The following is a 22,555-nucleotide window of genomic DNA, read 5'->3' as shown; positions in this document are numbered from 1 at the left end:
TCGAGACCAATTTAATCGTGGAATATTTCGCTCCCGGAAGGGCAATTCCGGGTCGGTGGAACGCATCGGGTAGGGTCGACGGGGGAGGTACTCAACTCCGATAGGGATTCGCACTAAGTGGCTTCGTTGTCAGCGGTATTAATGACGGTTATCGAGCGCAACAATACGATTATTGTAGAAAACAGCATTCGCGACTTGGCTATAGCGGGAAGCGCTAGGAGATTGGAGTTGGACTTCTAAAGAAGGATTAGCCGTTTCGGTAGTCTCGGTATGCCGTTTTCAGGCTGGAGCGATTCACGATACATAAATGTGTTATGCGTAGAGTTGTTTTTTGCATTGTTCAAGAGATTCATGCATCTTTTAATGCAGGATAAGTGAGTCCCAAATTCATTTATGTTAAAAGAACAAAAAACTAAAGACCAAAAAATGGGTAGAGAGATCCCTCACAACAGTGAAAGGATCATCAAGATTCGTGAAAGTTCCGTAAAAGATTCATGAAGATTCATTAAGGTTTCTTAAGATTCATAAATGTTTGAAAATTCAAATCCCAAATGATCCATGAATCAATCGGAATGAATCTTTGGTGAAAGATTCATATGAATGAATCCCGCCTAAAGATTCATAAGGCACAACACTAGTTACATATTCATCTTCATGAATATTTTGATTACACGATTTTCTAACGATTTAAATTGGTAACGTATAACTCACTAGCTATATTATAAGTAATATTCTATATCTGGTCAAGACACGACCCCCTTGTTGTGATGTAAGTTAAAAAACACATTCAACCATGTTTGCTCAAAATGAACTCGCCCAACTTAATGCGTCCCTTTGGCTTCCGGAAACCGGCCCAGTCATTGTTGAAAGTTGCTTTAAGCTCCTAATGAGAAAATAATTGTATCAAATATGTGCATGGATTATACTTTATGGTTTTAATTTATAAACACTCCAGTCGGCAAAGGGGTGACGCCATCAACGCCGGCGGATGTGGGACGTGCGTGGGCAATCAGGTAAAGAAGGCCATTCCATTGTGTGTCGGAGCCGTTGCCCGAGGATGTCTCAGAGTGTGAGTGGTATGCAATAAAGTCTCGACTCTCGCCCGACTCTGAAGGTGGAATTAATATGCATGAATGCAAAAGCCTTTCCGGCGCTGCGTCGGGACGGGACTCCCGGAACCATATCGGATGGGCGCGTGAACGTGAATAATGCAATTGCAGTGTCTGGCGCATCGTCTGCTAATTCGATTCCGTCATTAGTGCCCTATTAGACGGGTACGGGTCTCGGATGCCCCGAAGACGCCACTGCTTCGACTGCTTCTTCAGGACACCTGGCTGACTCTCTCCTTCGCTTCTGTTTCGTTTCTTTCAGGCGGGCGATCCTCGGCAATCCGGATGTGCTCGGCTCGGGCAGCTGGTCGCAGATGCTGCAGAACGACTTCTGGGGCACACCGCTGACGGACTCGGGCTCGCACGGCTCCTACCGTCCGCTGTGCGTGGCCAGCTTCAAGCTGAACTACCTGCTGGACGGCTTCAAGCCGTTCGGGTACCACCTGGTCAACGTGCTGCTGCACTCGCTGGCGACGGGGCTGGTGGTGAAGCTGGCCCGCCACATCCTGCCGGCGGCCCGGTCGGGCGCGGCCGTCGCCGGCCTCCTCTTCGCCGCCCACCCCATCCACACGGAGGCCGTGGCGGGCGTGGTCGGGCGGGCCGATCTGACCGGCTGCATCTTCTACCTGCTGACGCTGCTCGCCTACATACGGCACGTCCGGTGGCGGCAGTGGGGCGACGGGCGGCAGTGGCTCGCCCTGGTCGCCACCCTGCTCCTCGCCGCGGCCGCCGTCCTCTGCAAGGAAACGGCCGTGACAGCTTTAGTGGTGTGCGCGATTTATGACATCATAAAGGGATACGCCGGATCCAGAGATAAGGTACGCGCTCCAACTGCACTCCTCACCTTCCATCCCCTTTGCCCGTTGCCTTCCGCTCCTCACAACCGAAACTCACCCCTTTAGTACATTTAATTTTAAATATGTTTTATGTATACCATTTGCCACATCCCCATTGCATCAACATACCCCGCGTTCCGTTTGTTTCGCGTTCGTCGCAACAATAGCCGTGTACATAAAATAACGACTTACGGTGCTCCAGGGAAGCGGATGGCTTCGGTTGCCACTACGTACGCTTTGTGGCAGTTGCGATTTGCTCCGGGGTACGTTGAGAGGAACACAGTATAGTACACAGTTGAACAGTAGAATGAGCATTACTAAGCGCATTTGCTTGTGAAGTATGGAAAGAGATCTAGTCTCTTTTTGTCCTCATATCCTGCGAGATAAACAGTGTGAGTTTTCCACGAAGCCAAATACTAGAGATACTTTTTTATATTTTTCAATGAAAATGTTTTTTTTTAATGGAAGTTCTATAACTGAAAACGCTTCAAACTTAAATTGAAAATAATTTATTTTGTTTCTCGCATCAGTTTTGTGATATGCAATATATTTGTTTAATTACATTTTTCAGTAATTTGTCCAACGAAATTTTGAAGATTTACCAAGTACTCTACGCTAAAAGTAAAGGTTTTGGTTATTAAAAAATTGTTGTAAAGTAAAAGGAATACGATCCCTACGTTGAGATATTTTTTTTAAGTTGAATAAAACCTGTTAAGTTGTTTGTCATTTTTATCAGTTCACTTCTAACAACAAACAAACATGAAAATAATGATATGACATAACAAACATGAAAATAAATATGTTTCCTCTCTTCATGGCTACATACAAAAACACCATTTGACTTAATTTTATAAACATCTTGCTTTATTCATATGCAATACGCAATTTTTATTTTAGGTTGGTTTCTAGGGTTTAATAAATATTCGACAACTTACAACAAGCTACACTTCCATAATCCTCCGCTAACAGTTTGTTTTGACAGTACAGTACTGCGATGCCGCGCAGTAGATCAGGCTGCCCGGGCAGGCCATCTTTATCTTGATAAACTTTTTCGGACTTTTCCGATGGCACACGAAATAGTTGGTGTTGTCCGCTGGATCCGGCATTCGTCCCTCCAACCGACAGCGTGGAACCGCCGGTCGGGACGGTTTCTTAGTAACCGGTGCCGCTGTCGTGGTGATCTTTTTCACCGGTTTCCTTTTGCCCGGCGCGGGCTTCCGCTGCACCGGTTCACCTCCGGCCTTCGTAAAGTCCATCGAGGGCAGGAAGATGATCTTTTGGGCCGGCGTTTGTAGGCTGCTGTGGAGTCGTAGTTTTTCTGCCTCCTCCCGAATCATCTCCACGTACCGTTGGGCCGTCCGTAGCTCGCTCTTGAGCTGACCGATGTCGGACGCTGAAACGGAGCCCTTCTTGCGCTTCATCAACGGACGTTCGGTGGCCGGTGGGTTGATCTTCGCCTTGCACGGTTTGTAGGACGCCATGTCACACATGCGCGAGTGTTTGTTGAAGGCGGTAAGCGAGGGACAGGTGTACGACTGGAACACACCGTTATGGGGATTGCAGATGTAGTACCGGAAGCAGTCGGTCTTGTTGGGCTGCCGACTACCAACCATGCAGGTGACAACGGAGATCCGATCGTCGTCCGGGTTCGCTTCCACCAGCGGCAACATACTGTCCTTGTACTGGTCGTAGTCGAACGTTGAATCACCCAGCGTAAACAGCTTTCGTCTAAGTTTCGAACTCTTCACGCCCGGAGGTCCATCTTCTTCCGAATTTTGTTCTGCATCGGTCGAATCACCATCACTTTTGTCATCCTCAGAACCAGTTTCTTCGTTGTCAAACTTTTCGTTAGACTCGATTGCACTTAGCTGATCGATTCGTTCGATAATATCTCTCAGCTTATCGTAACTACCAGAAGTTTGTTCTTGTGGAAAAACAGGTCTCATTGGGTTTTGTTTATAAAACATTTGTTCATTTGTGCTGGGAGATTGTTGCACAGGCGTAGCATCAAACGGAGACCAATTTTTGGTGCCGAAATTCGCTCCTGGTCCGCTAGCTGCCGATGGTACTCCTGAGAAAGGATTGTAACCGTAGCCTGGTCCAAAGGGAGGCATCATTTGGTACGAATCCTTTGTCACGTATCTATTGCCATAGGCATCGTAGAGGATCTGTTGTGGTTGGTTGTACGCGAATGAATCATTAACCGTTTGCTTTACTGGCACAACATTACCCATCGTATTACGGTCCATTTGGAATGGACCATCAAGTCCGGAACCAACTCCCGGTGTTCGATCGTTCATCAAAGCGGACGTTGGTTTTGCTTGATCTAAAACGGGACTAGGTGGATTAACTGGAGATCCTGCAGTCGCCGGTTGAACAGGATTCACCGATATCGGTATGAAAATCGGTTTAACAACAGGTTCGGCTGGATGTGCGACGGTAGCCGGTTTTTGATTAGCGATAGCTTGTTGAGAGATCTGCAAAATGCTCCTTATGATATCCTCCATACCGGGTGGTATTTTAATCGGCGAATTGTCCTTCTCCCCTTCCTTCTCAGTGGCCGGTTTTCTTTCCTCACTCAAAACCGCCGGCTTTGGCCACGAAAAGGTGGTATCCTTAAACTGGTTCCCCATTCGGTTCAGCTGATTCTGCTGCTTGATGATCTCCTTGAGGTGCTCGAGATGATTTTTTTCGCTCAACGGTGGCGGCTTGCTTTTACTCTTCACACCACTTTGCGCGTCGTAGAATGCTAGAAAAGAATCCAGCTGCTGTTGGCTCAAGATGCCCGTCGGATTACTCGGGGGCGGTTTCGTTACAAAGTTGGATGGTTTCTTTCCAACGCTAATGGGCTTTCGAACGACCGTGGGCTCTACGTTGAGCTGCTCGGTGCTTCCATCACCGCTCGACTCAAGCTCGTTGAACTCCAGCGATAAGTCGTTTGCTTGGACTGATTCTTGCGATCTTTCTTTACTCCTATCCGGAATCATGGTCGTTCCCATGGTGTTGGTGAAGGCACCGTTTAGGTTCTCAATGCCATATACGTTTTCTTCGCTATGATCATGCTCGTTCTCCGACGACAAGTCACATTCCCAGTCACTATCTGCAATTGTAAAAAGATAAAAGAAAGGCATCAATTTTAACGTCACATGACCTGGGCACTGCATTTTTGATTCTCCGCAAATCACTTTCGATTGGTGTGTGTGAGGTTTCTGATTCGACAGTTTTTTCGGTTAGTTTGTCATTTCAAATGGTTGATGAAAACATAAAGATAATAGAAAAGGGGCAGCCAAAGGGTTCACATGGGTTTTTTCAAACCCGATGTCGTTCCCTCGATCGTGCAGAATCAATTAACACCCTTCCGTCGGCTGCCGTAAATCACGGGTGGCGAGACGGAAGAAAAGTTTCACTTGTCACACTTTAGAACTGGGTTACATTACTAGGGTACGCTGTGGCGGCCAACGATCGGCAACCGGCAGAAATGTAGTCCCATTTCACGGGCAGTTACAGCTGCCTTCTTTGCCATCGGACTGTGAATTGATACGCTTGCTAATACGGCCTTGTTTGGCTGCTATTTCGACTCTCTTGGATTTCAAACTTCTAAACGATTATCTTCCAAAAGGTATATATGCGTTAGTAAAACTCACCGGGAACTACGCAGGTGCCTAAGTTTTGCATGTAAACTAGACCTTTCTGGCACTGGGCCGCTACCCAAGCATGACTTTCATCAGCTAATACTGTACACCGAAAGTACTGATCGCAGCGCGATGAATGCGGTCTTGTAGCTTCGATACAATCGTCTCGGGTTTCTACCACTTGCGCTGACGTGTAAACGATAGATGGCACCAAGAGTAACACTACTGCTGAAAAAAGTCTTGCCATTTTAAGTACAGTTTTATGCCAATTTTAAATACTTTGAGTAACACTATTTTAATATTCCTTTTAAATACACTGTTAACACAACGGTGACCGTCTAACTAGATCAACTGCATGCTTTGCGACATTCTCTCCGTTTTGCGATGTTTCTCCAATCCACTTAATGATTACACGATAATGTTCCGATAGTTGTACACATCCAAGATGCTGGTTAAAGTGGACTGGTGCGATGTTTGAAAATGTGACTATATTCTCTGCCTGTTGCAACGGGAATGAGATGAGACTGATTCACTGGAAGATGCTTTCCCCGGCTCAGCGTCGTGTGCTAAAGAAAGTAACCCGGTCTTAATTGAGTCGGGAACGCCACAGCATACTCGTATGCTTCAGCTGCTGGAGCCAACAACGTGCGATATGTGAAAGAAGCGGAGAAAAAGAAATGGTGAGCAGTTCGATGTTTCGCAGCCGTGATGAAGAGGTGAAAATTGTTCAACAGCTCTGTTTACTCGATATATTAGAGTAAAGTATCTCAGGCAACGCATGATAAACCTGGCGTCAACGACTCGTGAGCTTTCTCGAAACCACACTTTCACTGTTTTCACTGCGTTTGTGGCATGCACGGGTTTACTACAAAAGATTGATTGAATACTGTTTTATCTTTTAAAGTTTAGTGATGAGGTTTTTAATAATTGGTTGTTGATGATCGTTTATGATTGTTCAGCTGTTAACAAAAAAACGGAAATAGTAATGTTAGTATATTTATCTTAACATTTAAACATCCAAGAAGTTTTAAAACATACACAGCCCAAATATTTAAAAAAAACTGGAATTGCAACCATTTTCCTGCCTTATGCTCTACGAGCGATGAGTACTGTCATCAGTTATTTAATCGTATATTATGTTGTGGTAAAGAATCTTTTCCATCCTGTGTAGGTTCGTTCTTTTTTCGTTTGATTTAATTTTTCTATTCCATATCCAATTTGTAAAATATGATTATTTAACTTATTATCATGTTATTCTATGTTTATTATTGATGAGTTTACCCATGTCAAATTTCCTGTTATTGTGAACTGTAAGTTTGTACAACATACAGTAGAAAAGACCCATTCATAGTAGATCAGTGATTCGTTAATCAAAGTCATTCAACAAAAGCTGGCACAAATTCGTTTTTCTTTTGGCAAACAAACTCGAAGCCAATCGGACGAAAGCAACAGGATATCAAAAGTGAAACCTCCTCGGAACCGGGATGGTTATGAATTTGTATTCATGTGTGTGCTCCATTTGTTTGCGTGTGAGTTTGTGTGTGCGCCCATCCGGAATGGAGGATACGAATGAAGACGATAGCGAGACTGAATGAAACTATTCAAAGCTCCGCAATTTCGCAACCATTTTGGGGCAAAGCAAGCCAGAACGCGTCCCGTACGGACGCATGAAGAAGCGAGAAGAAAGTCCTAACGGGAGTGAAAAGGAAATTGGAGAGGAATAATCAACGGTACCATTGATCAAGAGCTGCAACCGATGCTTTTGTTGTCTGCCAGCTTTACGACCCGGTGGGTGGGTGAGTGGGTTTGTTTCCAAGGACCAGCTCTGACGTGCCCTTCGAGAGACGAATGAAACGAGAAACGGTGGGAGAAAAGAGCAACCCAGAACGAAAATAGCGCTCCAGGTGGGTGGTGGAAAGCGGTGGCTCAATCGATCGGGTATCAACGGGGGAAGCGAGCGAGGAGGAACGAAAGGGCAAAGCAAAATGGATCGAGAGCGCACGTCCTTTCGGATTCAGCTCCAGAATCGCAGCGGGACCGATCCGGAATGCTTTACAATCATCTTTCCCGGTGAACAACCGTGAATTTAACTCCATTCAAATATTTGCTTTCACTCTTCTCGGATTCCAATTCCCTTCGACAGACAGTTCGGGTTCGTCGGGTGTGGTGGCTTGTATGTGTGAGTGTGCTTTGGGACAGTACCTCCATCGCAAGGAGTTTTGCACTCGGGAGTGCTCCCCGGGTAGCTTTTTCCGAGGATTCGCTCTACGAGCCAGTTTTCTATTTTTCTTCCCTCCTATCCTACATCACCTTCGAGGGCTGCTGTGCTCGTTTTTCTCGCGTGATTCCTGTTTTTATTTAGTCTCATGTTGGTACGTTCCGGTGGAAGTATTTTTAGCCTTTCCTCGAATCTTCATTTTCTTTTCAACCCTTCCCTGAGCATTCTCCGGATGCAGATTGGTGCCGGTAGAAAAGCGATAAATTTGGCGCACGTCCGTACGTCGCGCACTTTGGCGTGGGGTGAGGATGGAACCTGCGCAGTCGCCTTAGTCTCACCCGACCCGGAGGTTCATTGACAATAACTTCCCAAGTGTGCACAAACGATTCGCCCGAGCGGACAAGCACGTTCCCGACGATCCCGCGCACGCAACGAGCGGTGAAGAATGGGAGCGAAAAAAAAGAAGCTTGAAGTGCCTGCCCAAGATGGTTCGAGTGGCACATTCGGAAGGATGGTCCCAGGGAAAAGGCGACCGGATAAACGGATGCAACTGCTGCTGCTGCACCCGATCGATGCCAGTGTGGAGGTCGGTTTGCATGTTCGCTTGCGTACGTGAGAGATTTCTTGCACACAATCGAATGTTCCTAGTAAACAGATTTATTTCATCCGTTTCGGATCAATCGGCTGACGAGCCCGGCTGGGCGTCTCCATCGGCGTGCTGCCTTTGTTCTTGTTCTGCGAACGTGCGCCTCCGTTCCGGGGCGGGGGAAAAAACGCGCAGCACGACCGGAAGGATTTATGGGACATGCTGCACATGACTCACTTACGGCGAAGGATGGTCAAATTAACTCTCTAACTATCCTGTAATGCGAAGGATCAACAGGACGACTGAAGGAGGGGGATTTGTCGATCAGTGAGTCCCTACATCTGTCTTTCGACGAAATTGTCTGCTGCTATCGAGTATCGGATTTTAGAGTATTAAATGGCAACGCTTCTTTTTGTGACCAACAAGCAAAAAGATTTCATTTGCTTTAGCACTGATTTCTCACCCTGAAACGGTACGACTTTTTTTTCTGTCGCTGCCACTCATCTGCATACATTTTCACTCCACTCAGCGACAAACACCGATCGATTTCATTCCATTTCCAATCGGGGCCCCCCGAATCCAATCAAGTGCAGCACAAACATCAAACGTACTTTACAACCGGTACGCAAATAGACTAGTGACAACCGACTTTCGCCCGGTCTCTTGGCTGCTCAAAGCTGCTTTCGAGCGGATCCGCCCGAGATGGCGTCGATGCCATCTAATATCCTGAACTCATTTTCCCGACCCTTTCGGAACGTTGGAATTTAACATCTCGCCTGCCGGTGCAGCGTGCTTCGGGTTGCGGGGGCTTTGATTTGCCCCGCATCGGTTTCCTTTTTTCGTATGCGTTTTCCATTCGCACGCAAACGACTTTGTACCCCATTTGCATTGATGGAAAATCCAGCAGCATGCTTGCACCCGTGGTGGGTGCCGGGGGTGGAGTGCATGGCTTAATTCGGCTCGATTTTCCGATCTTGAATTGAAGTACGTCAATTTAAGTTCACCTATTCCCGGAGCTCATGAATTCCAGCTCGGTTCGGGCTTTCGTCGTTGATTATGGGAAAAGTTGCTCCATTTTCAGTCCAAGTGGCCAAGGGGAAACACGGCGTGGCGATGACGCAAAGGGCACCGTTGATGAGCTCGTGAATGAAAGGGGTGAAAAACATCTCCTATTATCAGCCACTAGTGTTCCGCCACTACCCGTGTGTGTGTGTGCATGAAGAAATCTTGTCGAACACCAGTTGCTAGGTATCCTTTTGTGTCGCTTCGAGAGCACTCTTGCTAGCACACTTCTGTCCATTCGAGGGCCCGGTTCGGGGTTGAGACACGCTTTTTGCAGCACTTCCACCCAACAGCATGCAGCAAAATGCTGGCAAGAAAATTAATATTCTACACCACGCCGCACGCCGAACCGGCTGAACCACCTGAAGCGGGATCGCTCCGTTTCACCGTACACGTAATCGACACGATTGTCGAAGACGATGATCACAATAATAACGATGATGAAGGCGAGGTGTTCGGTCGCGGATCGGAGTCGGAGGGACGGGAGGTCGGTGGAAAACTTTTCCTTCGCTGCTCGGTGGTTAATGGCAAATTTTTCCTCCTTCATCTCACGCTGTCCGAACGGGGTTGCTCAATTTCCTTCCGCTTTGCGCCAGTCGCTTTTCCGCTTCCCATCAAAGGAAAATGGCTCGCTCGACGGGGTACAAAACATGCGTCCGGGGAGAATAAACGAGCTGGTTGTTTCATACGGATACCCCTTCCTTCGGTACACGGTTTCCCTCTTTCGTAAGAGCCTTGTGCTGCTGACTAATAGCTCGCAAGTGGACTACATCAGTTGGTTGCGAAGATCAGGCGAACGTTGTTAGTAGAGTGAAAAGACAAAGCAACAGTGTAATACCGAAGTGCTTAACATGAGAGCTGTAGAGATTGTTGGAAGGAAAAAAAATATCATAAGCTTCAAATGAAGACCCATCGAAAGAGTGTAAGAGGTTTCAGGTGGCTTCAGAGATGGTAGAAAATAATCTTTTCAATCAAACTTTTGGATATGTTTCGATTACACAGAGCTTTCATTCATACTTTTATCTAGATATTGTGCAAGAGTAGAAATTATAATTCTTTGAACTAGTTTTATCAAAACGCCGAGGCTCTGCCTATGTTTAGAATTGGCTGCAAATAAGAATTAAGAAATTGTGGCAATAATCCTTTAACAAGTGGCATACATTGAATAGAGTTAAAGTAACCCACTTTGTTTTTTTTTCTAAAAAACTAAGATCGGAGGATTTTCCGTGGAAAAAAGCGGAATGCAATCCAACGCTTGTAAACCGTGGTCAAAAACTCGAACGAAAAGTGCAAAAGACACGTGAAACTTAATCTCCTTACGGTGGATAAACGGGTTAAACCGACTCGGTTTGGCGGATGCTATGCTTCAACAACGTGCGTTTGTTAGAGGGTTTTATTTCAAACGCCCATGCAAACAGGGTTCAAAGGGAAAACTTATTGGATTCTGAAGAAAGAAACCTTTATAGTGCCTTCATGAAATATTTCTGACTGCCCACGTCGCTTCTAAAAGCACTAACAGAAAAACCATCAACTGGTAAAGAGTTTTTACAAGCAAACCAGTCGATTGGTGTGAGTGATCTTTGTCGAAATGCGAGCGAAATCATAAAAAATGTTATTTAAGGTCTGCAAAACCGGTTAAATATCATTTAAATATTTTATCGTTGTAGGCTATTGAAGAGAATTCTGAGAAAATTATTAAAAAGTATGATCTAGAGTAATTAAATGTGTTGCAAATTTATATGCAAGACTTTATTTTCGATGTGCTTCGTTGGTTTTTTTAAATAAGCCTTAAGTTGTAACTTTCTCGTAAAGAAAAACCAAACTACAAGTTCACTTCTACTTTTACAGTCCTTATTTACCAGTTCACTTTATCTAGGTAAAAAATTACCTCAGTTTCAACACTCCACGCAGACTTATGCTCTCCATCGCCGATGTAACGAACGAGTAAAGCCCACGGCTACAAGTGCTCGCACCAGCCCTTCAACGTTGGCAGCAAATCAATTGGATCCGCTGCGAGAATTATCTTTCTGAATCAACCATTTCATCGCCGATTAGCAGTGGCCACGAAGGCATAAGCCGCACATGGTGGAGGTGGGTTAAAAAAAGCACAAACGCTTCGATAAGCGAACACCCGAGCAGAAAAAAGGGAAAACCAATGAGAGAGAGAAAAAAAACCTCTGCACAAACGAATGATGAAACGGTTGATCGGAATCAACCGCAAACCGCAGAAGAAATTCACTTCCGTGCTCGTTAGCAATCGATTCCCTTTACGCCCATGCCGGACGGATTTAAACGGAAGCGGTGTGTACCACCGCAAGGAAATGAACGTAAAAGCGATTTCCAGAAATCAAGTGATGAGCCACCTCATCCCGCGGCGTCGTTCCCCACCTATCGGACGGTACCGATTGGTGGTGGGGAAAAAAGCAAGAAAAATTCCCAACGGGATATGTTTGCATGACGACGGGAGAATGGGGCGAAAGGAAAAAACAACACACTGTTGCAAATGGAAATTTCTGTTTGCCCAGTCATCAGCATTATCGGTCTGATGATGATTATTGAGTGTCTGGTGGCCCCGACTTTCCCTCTCGACGCTGCCCACCAATGCTAATAATAATAAACGATTTCAAGACCAAATGAAACACAGGTTCTGCAACGTGGCTACAAAAAGACGGTGAATTGTATTCGCCTTGGTTGATTTATTGTGTGAGAAATATGAATTAAATTTTTCACATTTAAAGAGCGGTTCAATATTGATCTGATTTGAACGATGAGCAATATATAAACCACTATGGTGGAAACATTTTTATTGAACCCAAAACTAACAAGAAATACAAAAAAGAAATGAACGAAAATTATATTAAAAGCAACAAGAAGTTTTTCTTAGTCGACCCCTGTTGCATGAAAAATGTAGCTCTTCGACCATTAAAACGACTGCGAAAGCTCCTGCTCCGGTAGGTTGAGGTTTTCCCCGGGTGTCTACAACTCTTGGCGTCGAATCAAAGCCAGCTCAACCGTAATGGGATTCTGCTTTGTGAGCTGCCGGGCCAGGGCTCGAATTCAATTTTACGGATAAGGATGAACTTCGAGCCACTGATAAAGGGGAATAGTTTACAAGTTTTACAATCAGTTTGCCAGGCGATCCCCTCGCACTTCTCTCCACTGCAATCGCTCGAAGCGCCCGCGCGTCTGGCGTCAACTCCCTTTCCTGAAAGCGGCCTCGGTTGCGGCAGCCATCGAGCGCAAAACTTTTGAACTACCCGAACTAATCAGGCTCCGTAACCTTTACAGCTAATTGGCAATTTGATACAGAATGGAAACCGAAATGAATTGAAACTTCATCGTGGTAGCAGGCGCCGGTGGGTAGGGAACCTTTATCACCTGTCCCCCGTTCGGGTTTGGGTTCACTCCTATCTTTCCATCAATCGGTTTCACCGTCCCTCGCCAAGCTCACCGCCCGGAGAAAGAAATTTTCCACCGATGGAGGCGCCTGGTGATGGTTGCTTTTCATCAGCACACTCCGATAGCGCTGGCATCTGATCACTCATCCGGGCGCAGAAGAACCTTCGTTTCGATCGAGTTCGGTGAAAAACTAAAGAATTTTCAATCCCTAGTTTTCTAACACCGAGTCGGAAAATTGGAGCCTGTTACTACTGTGAACCATTTAATTGAGCTTATCTTGTGTTAGGAACGTTGGTAACGGTTGGCAACGGGTAAAGGGATAAAACCATGAACATACTGGAGGAAAACTGCACTGCCTGAGTTTTAAAATAAAAAAGGTTCCTGGAAAATTATTAATTGAAAGTGTGCAATTAAATCAGAAATCTCAGAGTAGAATGATCGGAATTGGGAATTTGTACGCGATTGAACAAAGCTCACCAAGACGAGAATTTTTCAACAAAAAATTCATTTTATGAAAAACAATTGTGATACATTAAAATACAACTTCATTTAGATGAGCATCGTAAAATATCTGACGTACTACAATTATAGTGTTCGATAGTCATTTGTACGACCAGGTGTAAAACGACATTTCCCATGTAGAAAGGGAAGTGAACTTCTTCCTACAACAGGGAAACTATTTTCATTTACACTTCTTCATCTTACAACCACCCGGAGGTAATGGAAACCAAATAAAAAAGTGTTGTTTGCACAGTCGTCTCGTCGACTCAATCCAGCATTGATAAACGGTTGGACTTTTCAAGAAAGAAACACAGTGGGAGGAATCCGTTTCACCCACGGATGCATGAATGGTTTTGCCAACAATGGCCCGAGCGGCACCGGCAGCTGGAGAGCGGATAGTTGAGCAACTTTTCTCATCTCATCAAGTTGATCCCGATGCAATGTTGAAAGGAATAGTTATTATTTAGTTTTTATTGTCGGTTTTGCAACGCTTCTGATGCTGTTCGTATTTCGAGCTTCCCGTTTCTGATTTCCACTCCAGCTTGGCGGGGTAAAACTTTCACCGGATGATTCGATGATAGCAACGGATCGATCCACCGTTCCAGCTGGGGAGAGAGGCGTGTCGGCGAGAGGGTTAAAACTCTTGCTTTTCAGCGTACGAACCTCGAATCGAACAATGGGATGGCCTCGATGAAATGAAATTATTCAGACATATCCGATTCTTACGACACAACAACCTACTCTCTCCTCGGCAGGAATCAACAGCCACGAAGCCCGGCTTGAAGCCTGGGTGAAAAACGTTCCCCTACTGCGGTGAACGGGTTTCTTCTTGAACAACGTCAAAACTTCCGTTCGGTTGATGGTTGCAAGATTCCAACCTAATGAATCTACCTCGAATAGCCACCGGGTTTTGTGTTCGAGATATAGAATTTGTAGGCCAACGCCTAAGCCGAGTTGGGAAGGGAAAACTTTGCGCCCTTACAGCGACGACCCGTGCGTTGGGATAGATCGTTCAAAAGCGATCAAATAAAACTTGTAAGAACACCCTTCACCAATGGGAAGTTTTGGTATCCTGTTCAAAAGCTCCCGTTCATTCAGTTGTTTTTTTTTCAGGTCAAAGCAACCGTTGTGGAACGAACGTTGGAGTGGTTTGTTTGTCGGAAAGAAGGAACACTTCTGGGTTGTAAAAACCTGGCCCTCGATCTACGGTGAATACGCTCGTGGCGAATAAATTAGTTCCAGCAAACTGCAGCAAGCGAACCGATCGGAAAACTTTACACTTTCCATTCGCACAAAAACCGCGACGACCGTAAGAGAAGGAGTGGAGAAAGGATTAACTTTTAATACGCGAAGACGAACGGTACAAGTAGACGAAGGGAAAGCGATCAATCGAATCGGTTTTGCCGGACGGCATCGAAATTAAAACCCTCAAATCCATCCCCACCCGAGGTCGAATGGAAAAAAAATATCCGCCCCCCCCCCCCCCCCCTCCCTTCAGGTAGCTCAATAAAACGATGAAAGTTGAAAGTCACCGAAGGTATTAGCTTTCCGACGCAGCAGCACTCAATCCAGCAGTCGTTCAATGCGAGGTAAAAAGTTTTTACCGATCTCAAATGGAATTTCGCAAGTTGCGCCCGCTCCTTGCCATAAGTTCGACGCTCGGCGCCCATCCATCACCATCCTTGCGCCCCGCCATCCACCCAACCGATCGAACTGAAGACGCTTTTGGCCCTTCGCAACGACATCGCTCGTAAATGCGACTCACGTTCCCCGGCTGGCACCTGTTCTGTGACAATATTTGAACGTGTCCTCGGGACGGGATGCAGTCTCGAACCGGCTCGGACGGGATGGTCATTTTTCTTCCACCTTCCATCATATTCCATTAGCGTGCGGGCGCCATCCATCCGTCCCACGCTTCCCAATCAGAAGGCTACCTTTCGAAGCAATCATGTCCCGTTCGGTGTACCCTTCGAGCGTGTCTCCGTACGGACGAAGTTGAAATCCTCGAGCTGCTAGCCATCATCAATCGATTGCCACCATGCCATCCGTTCGCGTTTGGCTTCGGTTTTGAAAAAAGTGCAAGCGAACGCGTGCAAAGAAAGCCACCTCGTCTCCGCGCGAGGAAAGGTAAACCGGATGAGGTAAGAAATATGTCGCAAATAAAAATCTACTTGAGCACAAACATTGACTCTGTAATAGAATAATCCAGCGCCACTCGGAACGAACCTCGTGCTCGTGGCGAAGAAGCGACGCTTCCACTCGAACACTCGGCCCAACCCCAACCGCTCGTCCCGATGGGACGAATTATTGGCTGTATAATGTATTGCGCGTGTGTCTGCCTTGGGCTCTTCCTTCGACTGTCCGAAGACGGTTCATCGGGTGCTGGGGTGGTCTGTCTACTGTCCGCCCTTCTCCCCTTTTCCCACACCTAAATGCCAATCATCTTCGACCGGCGAAGGCAGCGAAAATCTTTTTATTCCACCATTATGAACCCATCAAAAGTCAATGATCGTTCCCGGCGCGTCCGTTTCTCCTCGGGACGTTCTGCATCGGCGGGACTAATTTTTTCCCATCCCTTCCCTCCACGCGTGCCTGTGCTCATGCGGTGGCATTCTTCCCATTCACGGTCGCTTTCACCACGTGGTGGTTGTATGATTTATTTACGCTTTAATTAAGGCGGGATAAATAATTCAAACCGAAACGAAACCGAACGAACGTTTTTCGGTAGGAGCCGTTTGCGGTTTTTCTTATGTGAGAGATAATTTGGGACACCAAGAACCGGGACTTGCTGGTTGTGTTTATTTTGGTTCTCGTTGCGTAATGCTTTATTAGTAAGAAAATCGAATAACTTATCGTGCCGGAAAGTAAGGCTAAAGAGAAAGCAACCATGTAGGCCATACTGATGGTAATGATTATTTCTCTTTACTAAAGTTGTGTTACCAATTTCATGTTATACATCCGCGAGTAAGACTAAAAAGCCAAGAACTGATCATTTTTGCCAAGAAGTCTTAAGCAAACTTTTCACATGCTTTAGCAAAAATGAACATTTTATTTCGGTAGACGAGTCAAAGCACCTGTCAAAAGGGTTCTAGTAGTAGAAAGTATTTGTTTTTTAAGAACAGGATGTCCAAACGCTTGCGCTAATTAGAACATGGAAGAGTTGTGTAATTCAGATTCCAATCCATGAATCTGAGAGGGTCTTTGCCTTTTCATTCATGAATCTTTAAATGTGAGATACATGAATCGCAATGATTCTTCAACGGGTGAAAACTGATGTGTAAAAAATGGGACACCCTTTTTTTTTTTTTTGATGGCCCATGAAAGAATTGTGGAGATTCGTGACAAATCCATGAAAGATTCATGGAGATTCGATAAGGTTTTGAAGGATTTGTTAAGGTTTGAAGATTAGAATCCCGAATGATTCATCAATCCATATGAATGAATCTTAGGTGAAATATTCGTATGAATGAATCTTACCAAAAGATTCATAAGCCACAAGACTAGAACATCGGTCATGAATCGGGAAACACAACTGGTAACTTACGCAAAAGGGAAAAAAATGGTAATGCAAAGGGCAGACATTTACCGGCTATGAAGAAGAAGTGAAGACTAAAACAATAAAATTAACATCATGCTTGGAGGTTAAAAGAAACAAATTTCCTAGAATTACACTAAAATGACGTTACTTCTTTCACTATTTTCTCGATCGTGTCAAGTGTCGCAATTTGTGCAACGTTCAATACCGCAAGCTATAGGTCAAATTAACCCTCTATGTAGGGCTATTTCCAGAAAATTTCCCAATTCACTCCCTCCCTCCCAAACCATCACCCAATCACTCCCCCCATGTGAACATGGGTTATCATCTTGTTCGGAAAACTAATCAGTATCTCATTACTCATCTCGTCCTTTCCCCTCCCGCTGCAGCACCGTGCCCGCAGCATCGGCGTTCTGGCGCTCGCGTTGGCCGTAATTGTGCACTGCCGCCTCACGCTTCCCCGGCCCGCGACGCTCTTCTCCAGCGCGGACAACCCGACGGCCAAGAGTGGCTCCCTGTGGACCCGCTTCCTCACCTTCACCTACCTGCCGGTGGTCAACTTCCGGCTCCTGCTGCTGCCGGACGTGCTGAGCTTCGACTGGGGCATGGACGCGATCCCGCGCATCAGCACCATCTTCGACCGCAAGGTGGCGCTGGCCGGTTGTTTCTACGCCCTGCTCGGTTACGCCCTGTGGGCCAGTGGCCGTGCGTTGCGGCAACAATCCCGGGCCAGCGCGTCGAGCGGTGGTGGTGGTGGTGTTGGGAAAGGCAGTGGGACGTTGCTCACCAGCACGAGCAGCTTCAATCGGAAGCTGGCCAGCAAACTCACCCTGCACCGACTGCGAGCGGAGGGCCCGGCGGTGCTGGCGACGGGCGAGCCGGACGGGGCGGCCTGTGCGCTCTGCAAGCACGACATCGGGCTGCGGCACACCGTGCCCTGCCGGACGCTGCACAACAACAACGCCCTGTCGTCCATCATCTGCGGGTGTGCGTACGCGCCGGCATGCAAATATTTATCACTCTCGCCTTCGACACTGTCCAATTATTTCTGGCGCCCGGTCCCGGGTGGCGCGGCAGCAGGAGGGGCCACCGGTACCGGTACCAGTTCCTGCAAAGGCGGCAGCAACAATAACAACGACAGTGCCAGCATCAACTTCAACCAGGGCTTCCCGGGAACGATGACGAAGAAGTTCGCCTGTCACTGGCCGCTCGCCGGCACTCCCCCGGGCGGCCAGGACAAGCAGCCGCCCCCGGACCCGTTCCCATTTTCGTTGCTTCCCGACCCGTCCCTCTCCATGTCCTCGTCCTGCTCATCCACCTCCTCGTCGTCCTCCTCTTCCTCCTCCTCCTCCTCCTCGTCGACCTCCAGCTCTTGCGCCTCGTCGGTGCGAGGCGACAGTCCGGACGCTTCCACGGATGAAAATCTCTCACGCGGGACGCCGGAAAACTCGCCGTCGGCCGCCCTGCTGATGTCGGTCGCGCTGCTGACGCTGCCCTTTCTTCCCGCCAGCAATCTGCTGTTCTACGTGGGCTTCGTCGTGGCCGAGCGGATCCTGTACCTGCCGAGCGTCGGCTTCTGCCTGCTGGTCGGGCTCGGCGTGAGCGGTCTGATCGATGGCCGTATCGGGCCGCACCCGAGCCCCCGGCCCTCCTCGGGCTCCTCTGGCGGTGGCAAACAACATTCGATCCATCGGAACCACGTCCGCCGGAACGCGTCCGGCGGCGGAGGTTCGTTGCGGAAGTGGTGGGCTACCGTGGTGCACGGTGTGGCGCGGGGTGTGTGCGTTGGTGATTGTGGTGAGTGTGCCACTCGGGGCAGTGAAGTGGTTAGTGTCCACGATAATGCCGCCAGCGGCAATCGTATCATCGTCAGTGATAACGGTGCTAACGGTGCTTCCGGTGGTCGGTTTAGCAAACATCGCCACCACAGAATCGTCAGCACGGGCGGTAGTGAGGGTGGTGGTGCTTCGGGAAAAACACGCCCGACGGTGGCCGGCCGCGGTGGTCAGCGTAATCGGAGCGCCAAAGCCGCCAACCGTCGGCGGCAGCTTGTGCTGGTGTGCGTCGGAATTCTGCTGGTGGCGTTCAGTGCGAAAACGGTGCACCGCAATCGTGACTGGGCGGACGAGGAAAGCCTTTTCCGCAGCGCGATTGCCGTCAATCCGCCGAAAGGTAAGAGACCCCCTTTTTTTCTGCTGTTCACCATTCCAAACACTGCAACAAAAAATAAACACTGGGTCTTAAATCACGTCCCCGAAAATAAAAGGAATAAAACCCCCATTGCATGGCACACCCTGGCAATGAATGTGAAAGGAACCAGCCTACCACCCCTTCCCCCTTCCCCCCTCCACCCCACAAAGAAAAGAAAAAAGGGATTTCCCTTTTTCCCTGGGACAAAAACCCATTTGGCGCCGAGGTTTGAGCCTTCCGGTTGAAAGTGGACGGTTGAACCCATGCTGCCCGTGCGTTCCCGGGTTTGTTTTTCCCTCTCCTCACCCCTCACCCGTCTCTGACTCAGCTTAAGTGTCGCACATAAAGACGAACGCGCGTCGTGCGGACATAAAAGATAAAATTTAACGCCCTTTTTACCCGCACGTTGCTTATCTACCCCCCCCCCTAGGCGAAAGTCTCATCTGCAAGGACCGATGACGAAGGCACACATTTTTTGCCCTCCCCCTCCCTTTAGCTCCATCAAACTGGTCACCCATCACTTCTTCCTGCGGCATCCATGTGGACGTTTTCGTTTGAAGTCTCGCAAGCGCCCGACCGCGCGGTTAGCGATGCGCATTCGCCAAAGCCATTGACATAAGCATTTTACGCGAATTTAAAGTGATTCAAGCGTACACACTCAACCGCCGGGTATTTACGGCCGGTAGAGGTTTGTGTGGGTTTAAAAAATTTACAATCATCCATCCCGAGGCCCATGCTTTAGTGTGCTTTCCCTTTTTTCTGCTGGTCATGACAGTTACATGCTCATACTGAATATACTGGAAAAAGGCTGGTTTTTCTCAGAGATTGGTGCAGCGACGTGAGCATAAAATACGGCCATAACGTTTTTAGGAAATAAACAGGCGAGAAAAAAATGTTATACCGCCATAATTCCATGTAAACTTTAAAAAGATTACGTTGCGCAAACGTAAATTGAATTTTCATCTGGAAGGCAAATTCATTAGACACATGAAAGTGAAACGAAACCGGTTCTATTATTTCTCGGTTCTGTATGTTCAACTCAAATCTCAGCGACGAATTTCCTATAAATTGTTTTTCCTGCGGCAGAAAAATCAAAGAGCCTTCGGATTAAAGAAGCCATCATCAAACCAAACGACGCTTACGTTCTCCCAATGGACTGTTACCACATATGGTGTGGGGAGGATTTCCACAATTTTGGATTGCTGAATCACTCAACCGCATTTCGCGCGATTGCGGTGCGATAAGGAAAATTCCCTCCCGAGTTTGACGAAGAAACTGTTGAACAATTCACACTTTGAAGAAGAAAAAAAAAACATCAACCGAAGTACGAGCCGATGAGAAACCGCATGGAATCAGTCACTCCGTAAGAGGGAAATCCCCGCCGGGATTCCTGGCTGCTTTGTCACCCGAACCGCCCCGGTTTTTCGGGGGTAAGCCGGACGTATTTTTCCTTTCGCACCAGTACGGCTTCCGGGGTGCGATCCGGCGTGGAATGGAAATCCGTCTTCCGAATGCCACAAGGTGGGTTTGGATGTGAAAATTGATTGAGTTCCAGGGAATCTTCGCTCTGCGACTGTATGTCTCCAGTGGCAGACGGTTTCGAACGGTGAAAGGCCAACCCGAAAAGGCTTAACCGGGTAATGGTGCAGCGTAAATCATGGGCTTGCGTGAAAGTAAAATGAAGAGCTAGAGGGTAAGATCTGTTTTTTCCGTAAGGTGCTACGATTTATTTGGCCTTCAGTTTAAACCAGGCTTGGCCAGTAGATTATGCTGAAGAGTATGTCTTTTGATGAAATTGGTACAAAATCGCTTTTTGATTATGTTGTTCACCAGTAAACCACGTGATTATAAGGAAAATATGTTTAATTCCACTCATGTAAGTAGATTACAATTTTGCCAGCAAAAGTCTGTTTTGTGTAACCATTTCCGGCTAATTAATTGATGGCGCATTTAACTGATTATATACCCTCCCCCCTCCTTCCCCATGGGTAATCAACTCCCACCCAACCCTCCTGCGAAACTCGAGACGGACATGTCGTTAACGATAATGGCGGCGGTGGTCAGTTGTTTTCCACTCAGCTTGATTACCCTGCTCGGGGTAAGCGGGACGGTAGCAAAAATTGGTGTCTGTTTTTGCTGGCCTTTTAAATCAAGTGCCCTCAAACCGGCAGCTAATCACACGGTACACATCATTCGCAGCGGCCATCATCGACAGGCCGGGGGGGTTTCCCTCGAACGCGAGTGCGCTCGCCGACACCCGCTTGCATAGTTTATGAAAACGATAAATCTGACCCCGGCAGCCTAATTGATTAATCACCAACCCCACCGACCCCGCCCATCGCCGCCTCACACTGCCAGCGTGGGCGACAAAGGAAACATGAGTAAGCCAGTTGGAATATTTCGGAAAATTCAACCCTCCAACGCAAAACAAAAAAAAGGCATCCCGACCGAATTGGGGAGTGGAAAGTAACAAGTATGGCATACGCGCGCGCGGGAGACGCAGGAAGGAACCATGCGACTGCAGGACGTGGGGAGTGAAAAAATGAATGATAAATCACCAACTGACCAACCATTCGTGGGTGTTCTCGATGGTGGCCACAAAACAGATAAACGACAGCTCGACTGCTTCCGTTTGTTTTCCTTCTCCGTTGCAGGGGGGAGTGGCTTTTTTTCACCGTTTTTGGCACCAAAACGATTCCCATTTGCTTTCCCGAGGGGCACCGTGGGGAGAGGGAGTGGACACTCGTTCCTTTCGGTGGCTTTTCATATTGCCGGTCAAACGTCTTCTTCATTTCGGTCGGTGTCTGATGGCTTATGGCGTACATGATTTGTCATTTTTCTGACCTCCAGCCACCGACCGGGAAGGGTGGTTGAGGGGGAGAGGGGGGAGGGGGTCACCGGCCCGCTAATGTTGTACCATTATGAGCTGGTGTCAAATACACGGGGCCACAAAACACTCCGACGACACGACGCATTACAATGGAGGGGGCGCACGTGGTGATGATGACGTTGAAATCGGTGCTGGCGACGATGGCCGACCGGAGACGGAACCGACGGGAACCGCAGCGACTCTCGGTTCAATGACAAGCGAATCATTTTTCATGCTAAACCGCTTAATGCTCTCCGGTGGTCAAGAAAAACGGCACCCGCTTTTTTGACCGATGCAATAGAGATGCACGAAGGCCACACACTGATAGGTTTTAAGAGCAACGAACATTGCAGGAGTTTTATTTAAGGAACACAAAAGGAAACGAACAGAAAAAAACATTAATTTGAAAAATCTGATATAGAATATGATAAAATGTGTGACTTCCTGATTAACTTAATTTAAGCAGAAGTTCGAATGTTGTTTAATATAAATATGCAAGTTTCAATTCGTCGAAGAATGCAAACATCAAAAACAATTTTGTTGAAAGTCAACTTTAAAACACTAATTATTTCAATTTCATTATCCTAACGACATACAGTTGCTCCCAAAATTGAAAGT

At 47.3% G+C, this 22,555-nt stretch overlaps 1 protein-coding gene across 1 annotated transcript in view; it reads left to right on the top strand.

Annotated features, from left to right (window-relative positions):
- Positions 1-22,555, top strand: part of LOC131263162 (protein O-mannosyl-transferase TMTC2) — a 129,627-nt gene that overhangs the window by 48,353 nt on the left and 58,719 nt on the right. The window contains exons 3-4 of the mRNA XM_058265320.1: positions 1,372-1,927; positions 17,268-19,050. Of these exons, the coding sequence (XP_058121303.1) occupies positions 1,372-1,927; positions 17,268-19,050 (2,339 nt within the window). The remainder of the gene's footprint in view (positions 1-1,371; positions 1,928-17,267; positions 19,051-22,555) is intronic.

The sequence above is a fragment of the Anopheles coustani genome, chromosome 2 (genome assembly GCF_943734705.1).
Source record: "Anopheles coustani chromosome 2, idAnoCousDA_361_x.2, whole genome shotgun sequence".
Classification (NCBI taxonomy): domain Eukaryota; kingdom Metazoa; phylum Arthropoda; class Insecta; order Diptera; family Culicidae; genus Anopheles; species Anopheles coustani.
The sequence above is the reverse complement of the archived record's forward strand: the minus strand, read 5'-3'. Positions and strand labels throughout refer to the sequence as shown.